This window comes from Odontomachus brunneus, unplaced genomic scaffold, assembly GCF_010583005.1.
Source record: "Odontomachus brunneus isolate Ranch 3 - 2012 unplaced genomic scaffold, Obru_v1 Obru_scaffold_025, whole genome shotgun sequence".
Classification (NCBI taxonomy): Eukaryota; Metazoa; Arthropoda; class Insecta; order Hymenoptera; family Formicidae; genus Odontomachus; species Odontomachus brunneus.
The window spans coordinates 2,546,546-2,569,444 of NW_022639475.1; the positions used below are offsets into that span (position 1 = coordinate 2,546,546).

At 42.7% G+C, this 22,899-nt stretch overlaps 1 protein-coding gene across 3 annotated transcripts in view; it reads left to right on the top strand.

Annotated features, from left to right (window-relative positions):
* LOC116842406 overlaps positions 1–22,899 on the top strand; it is a 46,820-nt gene that overhangs the window by 15,743 nt on the left and 8,178 nt on the right. For all 3 annotated transcript variants that reach the window (XM_032811598.1, XM_032811599.1, XM_032811597.1), the window contains exon 3: positions 18,590–18,644. In XM_032811598.1, coding sequence (XP_032667489.1) covers positions 18,590–18,644 — 55 coding nt within the window. The remainder of the gene's footprint in view (positions 1–18,589; positions 18,645–22,899) is intronic.

A 22,899-nucleotide genomic window follows, 5' to 3' on the forward strand; every position in this document is an offset into this window, starting at 1 on the left:
CTTTCATTATTCGATTATATTCGATTACAAACACCAAACGTCTTTTTCCCGGTTCATCGTTAATCATAATTAATTGCTGTGTTTTGATGGCGGAGATACCTAACATGACGGACAAATGCGCGATGATATACGTATTCGGTCGACGGTCACGCGAAGGAATCATTGCGCGAGCCTCGTTTCTTCCGTTGCGTTAGTTATGACGCCACGACTCGTCCGGGCTCGAGTCGCGAATATTCGAAGGTGCGAGGCTTCGTGCTTCACGGTCGTGCCGCGATAGATCTACGATCTCCAGGAGGAGGAGGAGGAGGAGGTGCAGGACGCTTTCTAAAGACGGTCACACCATGTTATCAAGCGGAATCGATCGAACCGCGTCTTCTCGTGTGCATGTCCGTTAAGAGAAGGAAAAATAAGACGAAGCAGACGGGGAAGAAAGGAAAAAAAGGAGCAGACAGTAAAAGTACAACATCTCCCTCTCTCTCTCTCTCTCTCTCTATTATTCTCTCTCTCTTTCTCTCCCTCTCCTTCGCACGTAGATCGTATCGTGGCGTTGTAATAGCGCACGCTCGATTTCTACGGGAAAGTCGCCAAGATTTTACAGAATCTCGCGCGCGACTCGCCACGTCGGCGATAAACATCGACGCGAATGTCAATTTGTTCGCAATCCCGCCGAGATCGGATAAGTCGAGGAGCCGGCAGACGCGAATTTCTCGAGCGTCGAGCGCGGAATTCGAACGGCTCGCTCGATATAGAACCGACCTTGTCGCAAATATAATGGTCGCTCCTCATTGATGAACATCTTACCTGATCGCGAGAGTTAACGCTTTTTCGCCGTGGTTATCGCCGTCGGAACACGCAAAAATCGAGCGCCACGAAACGCATCACGAGAGCAGATGCAATGCAAGCGCCCTTCTCCCCTTGTCTCTCCACCCTCCTCTCTTCCTCTCTTTCTCTCTCTCTCATCCTTTCGTCTCGTTCCCTCTAACGATAGAATGTTGCGGGCGATCCTGTTGGACCGGTACTTTTTGTTTTACATAATCCTCTCCGTAGAGAAACGCTCTCTCTCTGTCTCTCTCCCTTTTTCTCTCTCTCACCGGGATCGTTCGCCAGGTGTTCGCTTCTGATACAAACGGAGCTCGGACTCGTTCCGATCGAGCGTCCAGACACAACGGTCCAGAGGCTCGCCCTTGTAGGCCGATTAGCATATTCGCGTTTGGGTCGACAGAATGTAGAATTTGATTTATTACCGAGATTAGAGGAGACCCCCGAGACGGAGATCTCGAAGTTCCACTTTGTTATTGCCCGAAAGTCCGGCCGAAAAAGTGATAGTTTCGTAAGAAACCGAATGAAATCCCTTCTCGCGGATTTAATCTGGAGTTTCAGCGCTTTGAATTGAGGAGCGCCTCAAATAAAGCGGACAATCAGATCTCGTTATCGATCAGTCGAACTTCTGCGACTCACCTCGACTTGGCACGCTTTTGAATCTTGAATTCTTCATGAAATAGGGACTCGTAAGTCGATAAGACGTCCCGATAATGAAGCAGATGTTCCTCGAGAGAGGAGTCGCGCGCTACAATAAGTTCTACTCTACTTTAGTTCTGCGATCCGGCGAGACCGCGTGGCCGATGATACACGCGAGTGCGTCGCGCAGTCCGACAATACGAATGCGTCACAATACGGAAGAAGGACAACGTACCAATTTCACGGACGCTAGCGGGAAACGGCTGTAATTTGGTGGCACTCTAATGACTCCATTGCTGCCGTTGATAAGCGCCTCTCTCGCGGGATAACCGTGCATTAACACTTTCCTGCAGTAGCAACGTTCACCGTTTACTTGGACATGTAAGAAAGGAAAGAAAGGAAGAAGGAAAGAAAGAAAGAAAAAGAAAGAGCAAATGTGCTGCGCGCGCGTGACCATTCGTGGTGTAAGAACGCGTTGTTCTTCGAAGAAAAACGCGTCTTTAGTTGAGAACACGGAGAGTTTCAAACACTGTGAAATTCGCAGTGTCGATTCGCAACGTGACCGTTCAGTGGTGCTGTCATCGTATCGAACACCACGGACTGCACCGTCGAGAGAAACGAGAGAGCGTTCCCAAGTGGGACAGAAAATCACGATGACGTCAAGATGACGAGGAAGTGATCGAATCGCGATTGAAAAGTGAGTCTTTCGGCCACTTTCTCGTCATTTTGACATCGTTCTGATGTGGTCTTTTCTTCCGTCTTTAGGTCAGGCCCCGGAAGAGGCGCGCTTCGTTTCTATTGTTCGTCCACGGCGGTACATTTAGCGCTGAAGTGCTAAGAAGTCGCGATCGTGTCTCTTCGCCTTTTACTTTCGAAGGATAGCGCGCGTCGCGACATTATCTTCGTGGGGAATTACCTTCACGGCACGTTAACGCGGTGAAAAGCCGTGCCTTTAACCCATTAGAGGCCGTAATTATTTCAAAAACATTGTTAATTAATGATTGAATACGTTTACCTGAGATTTATGTTGATTTATGATAATTCGTTTGGTTTATCTGAAATCTTCCGGAGAAGTCTCACATTATTATTGGATTAGTATTGGAACCAGTTTTATCGAGGACATAGATATGTAGCCGCGGGAATCAGGAGCTTAAAACATCCAGCAAATAAAATATTGTATTCAATAAAAAGGAGCGTTTCATAAGTAGGACACTCTGGCTGCTAATGGTGATTGAGACTGAGAACTCGTTCTACGCGCGGTTTAAGATTCATCGCGGCCGTCCAGCGGTGGAAAGCGTCGCGCTAATTGCCATCGATTCGTCTAAAAGAATGCGTTTTATTAAATTTATTTAATGGTTATTATTAAATATTTTATCTTATTTATTTAATGATTTTAAAGTGACAAACATAATATCCGACAAGATCGATCCAATCATACGACAAGATTTCTCTTTTGTGAATTTTTGTGACTGTTCAAAGTAAGGTAAAAGTGTCGTTTAGATTTTCTTAACATATACGTAACATAGAACGTATATGTATATTCGATATATATTTTTTATATTGAAAATTTAAATATTCGTACTTAAAGATCAAAGCAGCAAAAATGTCCAGGATTGCGGATACAGAGGATTGCAAAACGGCTTAGGCACAATGAAGTTGAAAGTTCACTAAACTCTGTCAGGACTGAGAGTCATTATTGACGAGTTTCCCTCGTAATTATGCCCCCCTAATTATCATTGCTATCAATTATCATTAGTATTACCATTACTTGTTATTATACAGTCCTCTTAATTACATTGTTATTGCGTAAGTCAATTTCGACAGTTTGGTGTGCTCCCAACTCCGTTGTGTCCGAAGCGTTTTGCGACCCACTGCACGTGTCCGGGTACTTTCACCTTAACGTTCAGTATGTATCTTGTCGACAATGTCCGAATTAAAAGGAGAATTGCCGGTGTCTAAGCGTTCACAGACGTTCACACGTGACTCGGTGCCTCTGAGGGGGTCAAACTGAAGATCTCCCCCAATGAGATCGAGCGATCGCGATCGCGGTTTCCGCACCCTGCCGGCTATCAGTCGCTGTCGGCCGCGTCGCGCGTATACATGCACACACACACACACACACACATACAGCTATCCTGCCGCATTGTCTCTTCGCGACGACGCGACGTGGCGAGGAGGGAACGTTCGGTTTCGCTTTTCCCCGATTCCCAGGCAGGCGAGAAAACAAAGCTACGCACTCGCGAGAGCGACGCACTCGCTTTCTAAACGGTCGAACGCACTGCACTTCACCCGCGCCCGCGCGTGCAGGATGAGAGTGCACGCGTGTTCAATCGACTGGAGAGAGGACCGTCGCGGAGAGAAACGGCTAAAACACTCTCGCAGTCGCGCTCGTCATTCGACCGGTAAACTTTGCCAATTTGCATATTACCACGTCGCTGCGTAACAGCTCGTTATCCTTGCACCTCGGCAGGGAAAAGAATACCGCGAATCGATCGGCCGTGCATGTTATATCTTTATTTGTCGCACATGCGTTTACAAATTCGGCATATCGGCACATATTTACATATTCACGACACATAATAAACCGGTACCGTCTCTTAGTGCCAACATTTCTGATTCTGTTAACGTTCAAACCCAATAAAGATGTAACTTGATTCTTAACGAAATCCTCTTATGCATATCAAGAGATTCCTTCAAAAGGAAAATATTCCAAGTACAATATTTTATTCCTCTTTATTAGAAGAAAGATACTATTTTAGTAAAAATTTCCGGTTAGAATATGGAATTACAAGTGATATTTAGTAGCTTGCAATTAAGTCGTTTTTTGTTTTCTTTTAAGGTGTTGGGATGTATTCCTTTTGGTTTTAGAAGAATCTTCTTGGCTATAACACAATAGAATCCTGCTAAGAATGGGATTACACTTCGCTGGGTGTGTGTGGATTTGATAATCGTTAGGGAAACAGATCGACACCGTTGCAAATCATTTCTTATCATTTGTCATTTCAACAAAGATAAGATACAAGTCACATTTGTCTACGATCCATTAGATGTTGCGAACGCTTTAAAGCACTTAAAGAAAAACCATGATTAATCCATATGGCGCTTCAAAACATTTGCAGCGATTCTAATGAATCGTATCCCTCGTCTGTGTAGGTTGAGTTAGTCATGTCCCCGTTACAGAAGTGTTGCTCAGAGTGGAAAATTGAAAGTAACAGATCGTTTGTTCCCACTACGGATCATGTGCTGTCCCACATCCGACCAACCATCAGTCGTGGATACTGACAATTCTGATAAATTAGCAAAACTTTTCTTCCTTCAGTGTAGCTTCTATTATTAGCTCTCTGTCAGCTTCTGTTATTTCTACAAACTTTTATTAGCGTTAAGATAAACATTTTATCAGCTCCCACGATTGTCGGCCTTTGTTATTTTTGTTACCTTCAGTGTTGATGCGGTTAGATCGATTACATTTTTTCGTGTGCACACGGGACTCGCGCAGGCGACACCTCGCGTGCACATTAATTGCTGCACTCGCGCTAAATCGCAACATCGTGCGATGTGAGGACGACTCGCACGACCCTCGGAGGAGACTTTCATCGACGGTCGTTACGCACGGTGGACGCGCGGTCAGGATAAACGATGCAGATAAGATATATACGCACGGTGGGGCGCATGTCGAATTTCTAAAACGCCTTGAATTACGGAGTCACGTAAGGGAAAGGCGCGCGGTGTGTGCCGATCATGCGACGACAGAAAGTCACTGTTCGATGATGTGTTCTCGTCGGGGCGCATCACGGTTTCTCGATTAGTCTCGATCTCTCGTGCGCGGATTCGCTTCGCGTCGCAGCGAATAACTGAGGTATTTCTGAAATTTCCAACGAGCTCTTCACGAGAGTAGCTCTCGTGTGTATGTGTGTGTTCTCGAATTAGCGGCTCGGTCCGATCGCAGTGGAGCAGTGCGATTTTATCGACGTCTTAATGGAGCTGTCGGTCGTTACTGTAACTTTTCAATTAGACGCTATTTTCAGCTCTCCAAGTTCGATCACGCGGCTGCATCTGCGATGCGCCGAGCTGCATTGTAAATGCAGTTCTCGTTGAGATGTGAACTTGTGCTTTATAACGTGCGTTGCGGGCCGCAGCGCGACTCGTAGCGCGAGGCAGAAAATCTGCGTAACGCGTTTTCCGCGTCCTTAACCTTCGCAGACCGGGAAGTCTATATCTTCGGGCTATTAAAGTGTTATTTCTTCCAGTCGTAGACACCGCAGACATATACTTACAGCTTCCACGTTGGAGACTGTTTATCCATTAAAGACTGTAATTTCGCCAGCATCTGTAATTAAAGGATCAGTCTGCTTGTCTACCAGAAATCTCAGATTAATGTTGGAATTATTTTCATGGAGGGCACAGACGTAACTAGAAATTAGACGCTGAAGGTCAAAGTTTGCGCGCGCGATTTTTGTGAGAACGTAAAACGGTTTGAGATGAACATAAAAGTCTGCCAGACACTGAATATTAATCGAATTATTTACTTAATAAGTAGCGTCTCATAAATGGGATGGCTAGCCACTGACGGGTTAAAGTCGTTGGTGAAAAACCAACTCTCCGGCCTCTCTCTTAAAGCGTGGCCTCCACGGGTCTTTGCCAAATCACGCAGCCGTTCCGGTGATGATCCCGGGGTATCACGTTAGAAAAACTTCTCGTTCGTACGTCCCGTTGAAACACGGCGATCGCGAGGCCAATGGCGGTCTGCCGATTACGAGAGAGTGAAAGTGTATGCCGGTGTGGTGCAGGTGCTTTCGATGGGAAGCAGATTTTCTCGGTTCGGATTCAGTCTCGCGCACGAGCTCGCCGCGTCTCGGTCACGTGGCGCACCTTTTTCTCGTCCGCGCGACTCTCCGCACTTGAGAAACATTGAGAGATCAACTGGTCGATTCTCTCGCTCTGATAGCAATTACGCGCTATAACGATCGTCGCTCGTTGAGAGAAGAGGGAACTGGAAGCGACTCGCGCGTCGACTATATCGGCCGTGACTGTCGTGCTGCTGCGAGTCGGCAGGTGTACACCGTTCGATGTTTCGCCTCACGTGTCGCATGTGTAAAGACGTCGGACGATATTCTGCCGCGGTGAAAGAAGGTAACTTTATATCTGTAGAGGTCGTAGACATAGAGAGAGAGAGAGAGAAAATATTAACAGTCAGATCCAAATCTACATTTTCCGTCACGGCTTGTCGCCCATTTTCCACCGACACCTCGATTTGCATACGCTAAGTTTCAACTCAGATAGACTATCATGATCATCACAACGCGAGACAATCGATGTTGGGAATTTTACAAATTTTCTTTTTGATTACTTGTGGTAGACATACTGTACTGATTTCATTATTAAATTTTCATCATATAACAATATAAATTTTTTGTTACTGTAATGTAATAACAAATTTACTAAAAATTACACTCAGGTTTTTATATTAGGTTTCAACTCAGATAGACTATCATGATCATCACGACGCGAGACAATCGATGATGGGAATTTTACATATTTTCTTTTTGATTACTTGTGGCAGACATACTGATTTCATTATTAAATTTTCATCATATAACAATATAAATTTTTTGTTACTTTAATGTAATAACAAATTTACTAAAAATTACACTCAGATTTTTCGTGACGTTGTTCTGAGCAAATTTTGATTATTCTTTTTCATATTCTTCGTCATTTTATGTGATGAATATAGGTGCCATATAAACCCATTCCTAAGAAATGCGACTTTTAGAAATTGCTGCCAAATTTACGTACCTGTCTATCTGGGAATAAAGCTTTAGCACACTAGACTGAAAATCACTAGTCTTTCCGTAATCGTTTACTCATTTATTTATAAACTGATAATTTACTTATTTATAAATTGATAATTTTAATTATGTATAAACTGATAACTGAACAAACTCACGTGTGCATCTCACGTGTTTGGATAAAATATGATATTACACACTGTTAAATCCGTAGTGTCAATTGTATTCAATTTGAATACTTATAGTGTAATTATACTCAATTTGAGTTATTTTTAACCATTCCTATAAATCGCCACTGCTCCTACTAAATATGTCATTAATTTAACTAATGTAATGGAGTTAAATAATTTAACTTAAGAAATGTATTAAATTTGACTAAAATTTAGTTTATTTTTTATTATATGCACGTTAATGTAACCTTTGTTTTAAAACCTTTGTTTAGTAAAAAATGATTTAATATTGTTTTAAATGGGTTGATTAGATGTGGTTGTTTTTTTAAACACACGTTTTGTGTTAAAATAGTAAATTTTGACACACGTGATAGTTAAAAATAACTAAATATTACTTAACTCAAGAAATCTGTTTTAAATTTGATCCTCCAATATTTAACAGTATATGTTTAACAGTCATGATAAGAAAAATTATCCTGAGATATTCATATTATATTTAACATGACGTACACGTTTTAAGCAAATTTTGATAATTTTCTGCGTATTTTTTCGCATTTTTGTTTGGTCACGACAAATATAATTGCTCATTTGATCAATGATAAGGGACTCAGCGTTGCCGAGTTTCGTGACTTCATACACTTAAGGTTGCCGCGTGAAGTTTGCGCGCATCAGACCATCGGGGACGTTTAGTCTTGATTGAATCTCGATGCGCAATCGTATCGCAATCACCGTGCGCTTCATATTCTCCAACTGGAGGAACACCCGCGGCAGGTGATGAATTACGAGATGGTTCTCTTATGACCGTGAACCCTGCACCGTGAAACTGCAGCCGGACTGCAGGCATGCGTGCACGCGGAGAGACGTCAAATGCTCTCATAAGAAAAATATCCTTGTAAAACGAGGCTTGCTAAACAAGGCTGTTCCCTCGTGTAAAAATAGACGGATGCAAGTTTAGTCAGGGGAACGATGTGGTGACAAGAAAACACACACACATACACAGAGAGAAAGGGGGGCGGGAGAGGAGGGGGACAGAGAGGGAGAGAGGTGCACCACGTTTTCCGTGAATGTCAACGGATTCATGGCTTCGCTTCGCCGTGGGATAGGGTCGGGTGTGCAGATAGCGTAAGGATACACGTTGCAACGCACACACACGGGTCGCGTGCTCCGTCCGTCACCGTTCGGTCTCTTCGCTTGGAGGAGTCCTCCTCCGAGCGGAGCTGTCAGTTCGCGCCGCGCGCTCGAGCGAGCGAGCCGTGTGAGTGTTCTCTCGCGTTGCGGCGATAATAACAATTGGCTCTGTGTGCGATACCGCGTGCCGCGTGAGGTTAAGAGTAAAAGCGACGAAATACTTTCGCGCGACACTCTCCAGACGAGTCCTCCGCGACCACGTCAACGGCGTCAACCTCAACAGCGAGCCCATCCTCCGTGACGCGTTCATCGCTCGGTAGGTGTGCGCCCCGGCAGTTGGTCGCGCGAATTTAAACAGCAAAACTCGACTGAAACCCGCGCGGGATTCTTATCACTCGCGAGAGAATCGAAAGTCTAAGATGGAAAAGTCCAGACTGTCTGACGTACGATCGTTAGAGTAATTACGGCGAGTGAGAGCCGACGCAGCTTGAAGGTGCGTGAATTTTAATGTCGGTGGTCGTTCGATACACAGTCTGCGACGTTAATCGATCGAACGTTCGATCAAGAGGCCTCAGGGGCCTGCAAAAATTCGTCGGACTCATATCCAGGTTTCTCTTCCTAATAACAACGCAGCAGTCTACTAAGTTTCAATGAAGATCTTAATGTTCAGAGAGTATATATTGTAAAATCTGTCTTTCTTTGTAAATATGCTATTAGTCTGCAAATGATGTATTTTGAAGAAATTACATTTTTCTGCAAATAGAGAAATAAATATTCAAAGCTCACTAAGATAAATCTTTCTAATTATTTGCATCGTGTCTGGATACACATGTATGCATTATAACAGCTTGGTATGCCATACTATATCGTATCCTATTATCCTATTCTGGAATGCACAGATTATCGTATAGGATATCCTACAATATCCTCTGTTATCATTGGTCTAATCTGGAGAATGATAAGTTAGAATTTAGACCCACGTTCTGAGTCCTCTTTTGCCGATAAAAGTGCCTCGAAGTATGACTTAAAAGCCAGTCAGAAGGTTTGTGAGTCATATTTAGAGGCATTTTTGTCGATAAAGGATGAAGGTCACAGTGTACATATGTACAAAGTATCTCGCATGTGTTCCACGACTTCTGACCATTTTTCCGCTGAACTGTCCGATTTCGTGCCTGTAAAATGATTCATTTTCCGAGCCAATGAAATCGCCGACAAGCCAACGAATTTCCGCAAGCCCCTTACGTTTGGCGTTCGTCTCTCCGTGTTTACATGAACAAGTTTACTCTGTGTTTACTCCGACAAGTTTGTAGAAGAGCTGCCGAGAAAACCACAAAACCGCCGTCGTTTTTCCATTTAGACCTTGGTGACGACCAGAACGTGTCGGCGGGCTGTTGAAGTGGGCGAAATAAGACCGATATACACCGTCAAGGACGCGAGTTCCGTATTTATCTAAATATCCTTGATCGGTCGCTAACGATAGGACCAAGGTCTCTGTTTGTGTCTATCGCTATATTCGTTGAGGCGCGAAACGAAGATCGATCGGAAGTGTTTGAAACGTCATCTTTTGCGCACTCACAGGCGCCCGAGCGTGTAACGAGGGCACCATATGCGATCCGGTGCACACGCGGGGAGAATATTGTAGCTTTTCTCCATCCTATGTAAATTCTTTTCAATTTTTGTAGTTCAGGGACAGACCTGTCTTGCTAGGGAACGCGGTAAATTTCGCGAGAAACACAGTAACTATCTTAGTAGCGCATTTCAATTCCTAAAATACGAGTAGCACGTACACTGAGAGGAAAATATCCAAGAAATAGTAAATATTTATTTGGTGGGTACACTAACAGCGTATCTATTTATTTATGTATATAAGATAGAATGCTTGTATCTGTCTGTTGCCTATAAATTCCTAAAACGCCTGGTCCCTGTGTCATCCTTCTTCCATATACTTTTATTTTGCTTTCTTATTCCATCTGATGACCAAGCCTTTCTTATATTCTCTTCTTTTTCCACACGGAGAAAAATAATTTGCTGGCCCAGCAATTTTCTGCTGGTCTAGCAAAATCTTTTCGTTATTATATGGACAGCAAGAAGATTTGCTAATCACTATTTGCTGGATATAATTTGCTGCATCTACAAATTATTTTTTTGCTATAAGAACCATAATGGATTTATATAAACAGTTGCAGTTTTGCTCCGATAGCAAGTAAATTTGCTAAGAACATTATTTTGCATCAATAGCAAATTAACGTGATTCTTAGGACAAATACACTCAACAAATCGCTTCTATCTCGGCAACGAAACTATTTCTGCTTTGATAACGAATAATTTGTAAAATTAGTTACGTCAATTAAATTTCTTTGATGTCACTACGAATATGCAGTAGCAACGACGATTTTGCTGAAAGAGCAAAATTATTTTTTTCCGTGCATCCCTTGTCGTACTTCTCTGTTTTACAATTTATTATGCATTTTTTCTGTCGATAACTTTCTTTGCTTTATCATGCTAATTTACGTCTTGCTTGCATTGCCTACACTATCCCAATTACTCCCTTATGACCTCTATTACCTATGCATTTTTTTCCCTCTGCTTTCCTGCATAACTCCTCGTTTCGTCTTCACTTATACATTATCTACGCACTCATTCCTATGTAATTTCCCCCATCTGATCCTGCATACTTGATTCAATACAATTATTCCAAAGCATTAATCAAGCGCTCGCACACCAGCACATCATCTAATCAAGTCTCTACATCCCGCGGTAATTTTCACTATAAATTTCTCACCGTGCACTTTCGTGTACCGAGGCGCCAGCCAGCTCTCTCGTATCGTCCAATCTCTGATCTCAAAAGTGTCTCTTATCGCGTAATAGACTCTTGGAAATAAATGCGCGTGTCAAATCCGACACCTCCTATCGACCGAGATCGCAGATCAATCAGGGGAATTACGTCCCGCTCGTTCTCACCGGGAGATAGGCCCTCAGCTACGGCCCTGTTGCTAAGTCGCAATTACGACGCGATTTATCCCACGGTATTGCGTCTTCATCGTTTTACGCGCTTACTGCAACTCTTTCGCAACGCGGCGAAACGACGAGTGACCGAACGGGTTTCGGCGTGAATTATGAGGAGGAAGACGCCGCGGAAGCGAGTCGAGAGAAAGCGCAATGGTCTCGCTCGTGGACCCGATTCTATCTCGTAACCCGTCCGAGGTCTCGTGAAATTACCGCTCATTATGTCAACGCAGTTTATCGGCGAGATACACGCGAGACGAGGATATCGAACGCCGTCGCGGCCGCTCCTCGTTAACGACTCGCTCGGTCGCGATCAAGGTGAAGGCTCGGAAAATCACACGATGCGTTGGCGCCGCGCATCCTGCCGCGAGACTGACATTTGCGCGATCCAGTTCGCGCTGATTTTTGCCGAGAGGATATCATGAGCACGCTCGTGTATGAAATATTCAGGGGAAAGGTGATCGGGAAAGGTGACCGAGAAAATTCGCGTGGGCGCACTGAGAGAAAAATATAGTTTGGCGTTAACTATACGCTTTTGTGATTTTAATCACAAAAATAATTAGAAGAACCATTGTTTTAATAAGTGTTATTAGAAGTGTTATTAGTTTGGTTCTTCTAATTATTTTTCTGGTTAAAACCACAAAAAAGTATAGTTGACGCCGAAGGCAACTATATTTTTCTCTTAGTGCGTGAAGAATATGGCTTGTGATAGAGTTTAGAGTTTCAAGGAAACCATTTTTAATTAACCCTACTGTGGTCGCGCTACTTTTTGAACACGAGTCGACGCATGGGATCTTGAGAGATCCCAATATAAAAAATTATTTTATATTTTTTATGTTGAGAACTTAAATATTTTCTTTGTTTAATTAGGTTTTTGGATTCAAATATAAGAAAAGATTATTTTGGATATAATATTCTCTTAAAGACCTCATGCGACATGTAGGGTTAAATTGTAATGGTTAATAACAATAATTTTATATGTAACCGAGTTGAAATTTTCGCTTTATATTAAGCCTTGAATTCTACAATGTAATAGTTGCTAAGTTAGCAAAGTAGGTTTAATTTTAATGATGTAATTTATTCCTACTTTAACTCTGCTGATGTCCGAAATTTCTCTTTTCAATTTGTTTAGCATAAAAATAGATGTTGAATGGAATAGTGAGGCTAAAAGTAGGATCAAAATTTCTCAAATAAATTAAATAGAATCAAAAGAGGTTGATGCAGGTTTCAAAATATCAAAATAAATGTTGAATAGAATAGTGAGGCTGAAAGTAGGATCAAAATTTCGATTCAGGATATGTTATCACTAAGATTTTACTAGAAAAAATATCGTTAGGGCCGAAAATAATTATGATTCTCGTTAGATAAGCCGAGTTTGTTCGAATTGCCGGTTTTCAAGGAGCTGTACGCAAAAAAATGACTTAGTAATATCAGCTAAACCGCGGTAGCTGATTCAAACTTAGTCAAAAGGCTAGTCGTTTAGCTTTCACTGCTAAGAATTGGCTATGACAGCTAAAATGCATTCGCTATGAAATACAAATATATTAGGTGACATTAAAAATACACATTATTTCAAGTAGCTAAAAAAATGGCAGTTATTCCTAAATTTCTTATCGTATGCATATATTAAAGAAGTTTGCTGCACAGCTACAATCATTTGCTACAGTCATTTGTTTCTGGCAGCTAATATTTCTCGCTGTAGCGCCTAAGTTTAAACAGCGAATGAATTTAGCTTCGGTATCGACATTAACTGTCTCTGTTTCAGCGACACTTATCTGCCACAGCTATTTTTAGCTCTGGAAGCTAGTTTTCTTGCGTGTAGTTGAAAAGAATTCTCGGCGAAACAATCGCCGTGATATACCCGTTGCGACGCAAAAGTTCGCGGCTGTTAGGCAACACTGCGGCGACGCAGTGGAAGCGATCGACGCTGGAAAAAGTAAGTCGGAATGCGGGAATCACAAATCGCACCGTCACGATCGGCGTGCGTCAGGTGACAATTAGACACCGGGAGTTCGCGCCACGGTCTGCGAAATCCCGATTTCGCTCTCGCGAATTACGCAAGCGGAAACGCCTGATCCGCGGCTCGCCGATCCGACTGACCTTTCCCGAAAGTTACGACAGGAAAAGCAGCGCGTTATCCATTCGCCGTACGACTTTCCTCGTCGTAACTAGACGAGGATGGAGATCAGCGACGGGCTCGCGCACAATTATCGCTCTGTTCCGAGGAGAAAACGCGCGCTTTTCAGCCTGGCCGTGATCGCGCGCCGGCCGTTTGAACATTAAATTAACCGTTTCGGGAACGGCCACGATATAACGGAGGTTAGCGCGCGGTACGAGGAAGACCACCTCGAAAGTGACAGTGCTGAGGAATCCTTGCGGAAACGCGACTTTCGGGAACACGTAAACTTGCATTCGTCGTGCTGTGTGCACAGAGAGAGAACGATTTATTGAATGAAATAAATGTTTCTTTGGAATAGTCCAAACAAATTGAATTGACGCAACAAAAATATTCCTTTGGAATTAAGCCGCAAATAAATATTTTTGTTGCGTCAAACAAAATTTTGTTCGAACAATCAAAAAATTCGTTTGGACTATTCCAAAGAAGTGTTTATTTGATTCAACCAAATCGTTCTCTCCGTGGGTGGAGATGTACAATTAAGATTTAAAGTGACGATTACTCAGCTAAAAGAAATCCTTCACTTTTGCGACTGGCAGTATTCGCGTGAAAATATTGCGACTTCTCGTCTGCGCTTGTCAGTGAGATTCGACCCCATGTAATTTGAAGAGAGTTTTTTCATTGACCCAGTGTCCTCTCGGGTGTCGTGCGAGCGCGACGCACTCGTGACACACTCGCCGCTGAAAAATGCTCGCGGGATTATTTTAATGACCCCTGTGCCGCACCCCAAGGAGAATCGACCCCTCCGACGGTTCGGCCATCTGGCCTTCGTGTTTTTCCCGGCGCGGCGAGGCGGTGCCGCGCGTAAATGCGAGTAGATTGAGTAACCACCGCCGACAATTGCCGCCGCGTCTGTGCCCCCTCGCCGCCCTGTCGTGCGAGAAATATTAATACTTTCCATTTCCTTCCGGGGGACCCGCTCTGCGGCCCCCTTCGACACACTGTGAACGTCCCGTACTAACTCGTTTAGTCGACGTGCGGTACGTATGAACGTAAACACTCGCAGGGTGAGACCTGAACGCACTCTCTCTCTCTCTCTTTTTTTCTGTTTCTCTTTCTGCGGTCAGTCTCACTTTTTCAACGCGTATACACTTCGACACGTGCGAGAGGGTACGAATTAGCGACCACCACACCGCACAGTGTGAGATACACGCAATATGTTCGCGAGATTGCTCTTACGGTCTACATACGGTGGCTTGGTGGTTTCGTTTCACGGCCGGAGAAACGTCGAGTTGCGATGCCGACGTATTTATTCTCGAGTAAATGCAATGCTAAAGCGACTTGTCGCGATGAATATTTGTCGCAAATGTCCGACACCTGCGACTAATTTTTTGCAACACTAAAACTTCGCTGGCTCTATAACAGTATTTTACATACATATATATATATATATGTAAAACAGTAAAAGGGACGTGTAGAAATATGTAATTGTTTTCAATTTCTAAATTTTTTTTTAATATTCTCCGATAGACTGATGCACATTAACTAATTAAAAGAAATAAGGCCAATGAGAGCCAATGCTAGATGTTTGTGCAAATAAATTAGAATGGAAGGATAATAATGTGTTTGATAGTGTCAACATACGTGCCCGATAATTTTCCGTGTATCTTTCGACGTTACGCGATGAACCAAACCTTCCACTATCAAACCGACTCTAAATCCCAATTATTTATAATTAATTAATACCTTCCTTTTTTTATTTAAACATCCGAATGCGCGTTATTATTTATTTACTGTCAAACACTATTATCTTCCTATTCTAATTTATTTACACGAGCATCCAGTAGGATGTATAATTAGAATAATAAAACCCAATTTATTAAATTCGCGATTGAAGCGGAGCGCAGGATGGCGTAAGGATATTCGTGCCATTCCCTACGAGGCGCAGTAAGGTGGCAAACACGACACGTGCGGTCTTTTATGATCTCGTTACGTGGATGCACCTGCATGCACCGTTCCTTTTCAGCTTTGCATATGAATGGCGACAGAAGAGCGGTTTGCAAGACCGCTCGGCCGGGCACCGCCGTCCTTTTCAAGGCTCGCTCGATCGTGTTTTCGCGTTTTCACGATGAAATCCCGTCGGGATTCGCTTAGAATACATCTGACAGAACGAGCTGATGTCGGTTCCGGCGTGCGCTCGACAGAATGTGCCGTCCTTCACACTTCATTCCTCTCGTGCTTTCGCGTCGCGTCTCGAAGGAGCGCCGTCGGCAGCCGAAATCGAGGACGGATGTGCTCGCGATAAGTACACGAGGCCTCAGTATCGACCACAACGTGGCACGTGCGCGCATAAACCGTAAATCAAGAGGCAGACGTTTTCATTCATGCGACGGAGAACGCGCGATGTATATAGATTTCGGAATTTATATGGCACGGCCGCATGCTTTCCGGTCGTGTAATCGGTAATTTTCATAACCAGTTACACGCGGAGACGATCTTGCTGAAATTCGTCAACGCATAAATTTCGCGACAACAGGTGCTTCGATTTCGAGCTGTGAGATAATTTTGTATCTTTCAAGTTCAGTATCTTAAAGGGGCTGTACGTGCACTGAGAGAAAAATTTATGATATTTGGAACTATAATGGCATAGTAAAAAGATTATAGTTAGGAATATAATTTTTATAGTAAATGTTACCATAATATTTGTAATATTTACAATATAAGCATAGTATAATTGACTTGTGTAAAATTTTTACCTAAAATTATAATTATTTGAAATAAAAAATATAGTAAGGCAGCAAATATTAAATGGTAAAAGAAATTAATTATTTTATACAGTCAATACAATTGGAATATTTAGCAAATATAGGTACATGTAACTATATTCCCAAAAGGTGCTTTACCATATATATAGAGTAATAAGATGGTGACTATAAATCTGTTCATTCTATTATATCTTCATGTTTAGATGAACTATAAATATATGTTTGAGGCCAAAACGAACCATAAAATATAGTGAGATTATAGTTATTCCAACTATTTTTTTCTCTCAGTGTGAGGCATTTTATGATAAGAATTGCTACACTGAGGAAAAAATTATCTTAAAATCAACAAATATTTTTTTGATGGGTGCCTTTAACGTATTTACTTGAATCTAAATTCTCTTTATTTAAATCAAATATTGTTTACCTGATTTAAGTAAACAATATTTAGTTTAAATAAAGAGGATTTAGATTTAAATAAATATGTTAATGGCATCTATCAAAGAAATATTTGTTGATATTAAGGTGATTTTTCCCTCAGTGTATGGAATTCTCATAGAAAAAGAGAGATTTACCTTATTTCTTCCGCGTTACGAAACGCGCATTAAACTCGAAAGATACACCTCCTTGTAACGTAACGGAAGTAAATTGCGCGTTTAGGGATTAAAGCGGCTTTCTCAGGTCCGTATCTCACGTTAGATTGCGGGCGAGCGGCTAATTTTATATCATTAGCATACGCGCTCGATAGGTGATCCCGCGCGATTAACGTACGTTCCCATGCGTAATGCTTGATTTTCGTCATCGCGCGTTTATGCGTCCTCCCAGGCGGCGGTCATCGTGCAGCTCGTTGCACGGCGAACGGTGGTCTCACGCCGGATGGAAAACCGCCGCAATTACCAGTCATCATCTTTCAGATAGCAACCGGAAGCGGCGGCGGCTTTATCCGATTTTGCGCGTGGAAACGGCGTTTCGCAAAGGCCGGACGCGAGATTATGAGCTGTTAGACACGCGGCTGTACATTCGGGCGCGTGTATACGGACGCGAGTAAGAGTGATATCTCAGTGAAATCATCGATGACGGTGACGGGAAGCCATAACGGCCGCGCGCGAGAACGACGCGCGACTTTCGATTCTCGCCTACGGAGCAGATGCGAAACCGAGGCGAGCGTTTTGCCGGCCACGCGGGGCGCGGCGTGGCGAGGAACGCACGCGTGTGGGACACACTCAGGCATTCCGGATGTCGGAAATCGAATGACTGTCGTTCGCGCCACCGAGAATGTGTAATAGAAGTTATTATGCGAGTATAGTCACGAATAACTTAATAGCGCGCGGGGACTTTCTATCGCGCGGCACTCCGCCGAGATTGCCACCAGAAGATACGTTGAATCGAGATATCGCGTGCAACCGCGAATGGTGCAGCCGACGGCGGAAAGCTGCGCCGCAACGCTTTTCCATTTGACGAGCTTCGGATACGGTCGTTTTCGTCCACTCCGCGACTCTTGTCTAATCCAAAATAGAAACGAGAAGAAACTGTCGTGACACTCCCTTTATTCGCGATTAGTTCAATAATTTTGCAATGTGTCCGTGTGAAATAGGAGAATTTGTTTGTTGGTAAAAAGTTTGCAGAGAATTTGTTGCTTTCCAGAAAATAAATTTTCCTTTAGTGATCACTGTTAAATTCTTCTTTAATGATTATTTTATATTTTCAGTCAGACGAAACGTTAACGAGTCTATGACCTAAAATGAAATTTCAGTTCGTGTAAATAAATCGAACCAGATGAAAGACTCGCTGACAACAAATAAGAATCTATCGTGGTCGATAACATTTGTTTGAACACTCAGTTGTGCTGGAACTCAGTCGAGATAACTGAAAGCAATTGTCTGAGCAGAAACCTCTTATGGGAATCTTTCTGTTCTCACAACCTAGTTTTTCATCTGGCTCTCAGAGAATAACAGAAAATTCAATTATACTACGGAGTTGTTTTTCTGTATGTCTTTTACTTTGATGAACCTCAGAATGGTAAGAAATTTTTGGTTGATGACACGAAAACTTTTTTCCGTGTGCATTGAGAAGTTCATCCGAGTAAAAGGCATTTATAACCTTCGGTTTTCTTAGTACTTATTTGTAAAATCGTCGCTAATCGACGCTCTATACGTGTTTCAGGTGATCACTAACGGTCTGAAGTGCGACTTGAGCGACGGCGACGGTTTGATAAACGGTGAGTCATTCGACATTCCTTCTTTCTATCTCTCTCTCTCTCTCTCTCTCTCTTTCTCTCTCCTCCTTGTCTTTCTTTCCCTCTTATTCTCATTTTTCTTTCTTCCCTCCGCTCGTTCCTTCGTAAAGAGACACGATCAACGATAACAAGTGAATCATTAGATTCATTCGATGCGCCCGGCTTAATTTCATTGACGAAATCTCCCCACGTGAAAGGGACGTGAATGAAGCCGTTCAGGATTGTACTTAAGTGCGACGGGTTCCCGGATGCGATCGGTATCTTTGGCACGAGTGTTTTTATCGGCGTGATTATTGGACACGCCACATGAAGGAGCAGAAATCATCCCGCGACGTTTCTGTCGCTCATTAGCGTGCTAATTGGATTCTAACGCTCGCGGCATTTCTAACGTCGGCCGTGGCTTTACGAGGCTCGCTTTTTACAACTCCTCTAATTTACAACCGACCAGTTTCCCCTCGTAAATCGAGCGAGCGCGCACTTATCGCGTCTTTTATTGACTCTGACGCGCGCGCGGATTCCTCGCCGCGTTCGTTGTATTCCGATGAAATCGCGTTTCACATCGCGTCGTATAACTCACCGTCCGTTAATTCAGAACCGATCGCCCGTTCTCCGAATTTATTTCATCCGGTGAAAATTCACACGTGACGCGATGCTTTCAATATTTTCTTCTCTTTTCCTTGTAATTAGTGCGCTCGATATCATCTGATTGGCCGCGACCGTCCGTTAATTTATCGCCTTCTTCCTTCTCTCTTCTTTTCTCTCAGACACAAACTCTCACGACTCTCGATTCGTGAAATCTCTGGGACTCGGCAAGATCGCGCGACGGCCCTGACTTTGCCCTTCGGTCACTATCATCCCGCGGCGTGCGCCAGTAACGACGATCCGCAAGCCGCATTTTCTCACGCTACTTCAGCTGCTCCTTGCTCCGGTGCAATGATCTCCCTTTCGTGGCCGCACATCTGCCTGAAAATTACGTTCCGGGCCGGCTTACGCGCGCGTTCCGTTTCCCCCCATCCCGTCTCGCTCACCTCGCCTCTACGCCTCCTCTGACTCGTTAATTTGAGGTTCGCCGCGTCATCCGCGGTGGATCTTTCCGAACGGAACGCGCTCCCTCCCACTCTCACTTGCTCTCCTTGTCGCAAGATTAATTCCTGGACGCATCTTGCGCGGAACGTCTCACGGATATCGTGGAGAGAAAATTAGAAGCGAGAAATTCCTCCGTGGCTTATCTCGTAATAGGAATTTTGTGTTTTCCATTTTGTGCGTGTGTCGGTGGTTTTAACTTCTTCAGGGACGAATTTGTTAAAGTCAGAAGAAGCAAATTTAATTTTCAAATATGGCGTCCACGCTGAGAAAGAAATGTTGTATTTGCAACTACAATCGCGTAGAAATAATTACTATAAATTATGATACATAAGAAAATCGTTCTTTAATTAAATTCTACTATAATATTAATGATAATAATCTTATATATATGTTACTACTACCATTTTACTGTCAGAACGATCAAAAAACGTGATTAGACCGAAAATAATTATAATTTATTTAGATCAACAATTTTTTTCTCAGTGTATCTGTCACATGACGAGATATTTTTTATTTTTTTTTTTATAGAGTTTCGTAGTAAATATTTATTCACAAATAATTCACGATAACGTTCATTGTATCTTTATCGGTAATATTTGAGTTGGAAAGAAAAAATTGCGATTAAGTGAAATTCTTAGAGAAGAAAAAGTGTATCTACACGTACACGCGTGCGAGTGTATCCCTGAAGAGGTTGAAGCACCTTCGATCGGCGCTTTTCCGAGCGGACCGTAGTTTCACCTCCTCATCGAGCTTTGTTCAACACGTGAATAATTTGCGCAGTGACTGATGAAGTTAGGTAAGTACCCTGAGAGAAAGCAGGAAGGAGGAAGAGACCGCGGGACACAGGATATCGCGTTCGCATTAGCATCGCGAATCACTAGACCGTTATGTCACTTCTAATTTAATTCCCGCGTTCGCGTAATACGAAGAAGGAGGCCGTCGGCGAGCTTTCGTTCGGTCTGGTCGATGAGCGATCAGCGATCTTCCCCAAGCGGGATTCAAGGATAATCACCGTATTGTCGAGATACAACGAGATACTGTCGGCGCTTTCGTAATTAGGTTTTAATCGTTAACGAGTAATTAGCGATTACGCCGTGGCCGCGATTATTGCAGTCTCGATTCGTTACGACTTGGAGATTCGCCGCGCGAATTTCTCTCGAACGCGGCACTATCGGCGAACGAGCTCGCTCGGAGAATCAGACCGATTATGAAGCTATGCTAATTCTACTAAGTGCACGGAGAAAATATTATGTTGTAGTAAAAATTATGACAAAATACTTTTGTAGTCTTGGATCATACACACACATACACAGAGAATAAGAGAGAGAGAGAGAGAGAGAGAGAGAGAGATTGCAATTGAAATTATTATATATTTATTAGAGATGTGCGAATTAAAGATTTTTTATGTCGAAACGAATCTCAGATTTTAATTTCGAATTCATAACGAATCGAATCGATGAAATTTCACCCGAATCGAATATAATGAAATCGAAACGAATCGTTGAAAGGATTTTTAATTGACATAATCATTGAATTTAACATAAAAATGAGAGAGATAACATTGATCAATTCATTTTAAGATAAGAGATATATAATATATAGTCGGTAAACGTGTATAGAACATAGTTCCAGTCTTGAAAGCTGCGCAACGACACATATCGATCCGACAGTTGTCGGTGAGAGTTTATCTAGAAGCCATTATCTTCTTTTAATATTTTTGAAGAAAATCTTAATATATAGCAAACTTTTCAAGTCATGCTAATTCACGTAAGGCTGGATGTCTCTAATAGTTCTTTGTTAATGTGCGTGATCCGTATTCGAATCTTTTCGATTCGAAATTTTCAAATTATTCGGGTTCGAATCATAGGGATTCGAATTTGAATCGAATAGAATTTCACTTGATTCGATTCGAATAGTTCGCACATCTCTAATATTTACTTCAAGATATTACGCACTTTTAACTTTTTGTCACAAAATTATTGTGATTCACCTCGTGATAATCACGAAAGTCTGTCTGGGTTTCGTCCAGCTGAGCGTTCGGTGAGTCCGCGATTGCGAGGTCGATCACACTTTCCATTCTCGAATCTCGTTCACGATGCCCGTTATTATTTCGGCTACATCGGTGTACCTTTCAAGCGTTTCTATCTCCGTTCTTTTTATTTCTTTTTTGCTCTCTCTTCCTCCCGTTTGCCTCGCCAGAGAGTGAGAGCGGAGAGCGAAGCAACCCGTCATTCCGCAACGGCCGTAAAAACGCGAGACGAGCCGCCGTTTGCGAATTAACGGCGTCGCGTCTCGCCTGGTCGGACGTCCGCGCGAAATTCACTTTCCGCTCGTAAAATCCGACAGCCCGGACCCGATCCCTCCTCCTCGACGATAAGGGCCCCGCCGCCCACGAGTCGCGGCAGCGCATTATCGATGGGCCGTTGCAGTTGTCAGGTCGTCGCATATCGAGTGGTGGCTCCTCATCAGAGAACCCGAAGAGTCGCGGTCTGCGCGGGAAAAAAATTTCAGTTCGGGCAACTGTGAATGAGGACCAGACGAAAAACTCGCTGACGAGAAAAATAATCTCTGCTAAAGAAAAGTTTTGCAAATTTAACAAAATCACAGTAACTCGTGTGCGATGCACGCGAACGAGACTACAACTTGCTTTCGCGACCTTATTCTGTGTCGCGGTATCGCTTTATCGAGTTCAGGATTTGAAGTAAATTTTTCATGCAAAAAAATAATAAAGTCACTAGAATGTAATTATCGTTAAAAGTTATTATCGTTAAAAATTATTATCGTCATTATTAGTAAAGTTACTCTGGTAAAATTATGGTGTAATTATTGTGTAACATACATAATTATATGTAATATGATTACATGATAATTTCCATAAAATTATCATGAAATTACTACGTAACATATGGTAATATAATTGCAATAGTAAATATACAATATTATCCGTATAATATAATATATAAACATAATATATGTACATAATAATGCTCTAATACAACGCGTAATAATATAATTACTACGTAAAATAAATAATAAAATTACATGTAATATAATAATTCGTAGATGAAAATAACAGAATAGAAAATAGAGAGAGAGAGGGAGGGAGAGAGGGAGAGAGAGAGAGAGAGAGAGAGAGAGAGAGAGAGAGAGA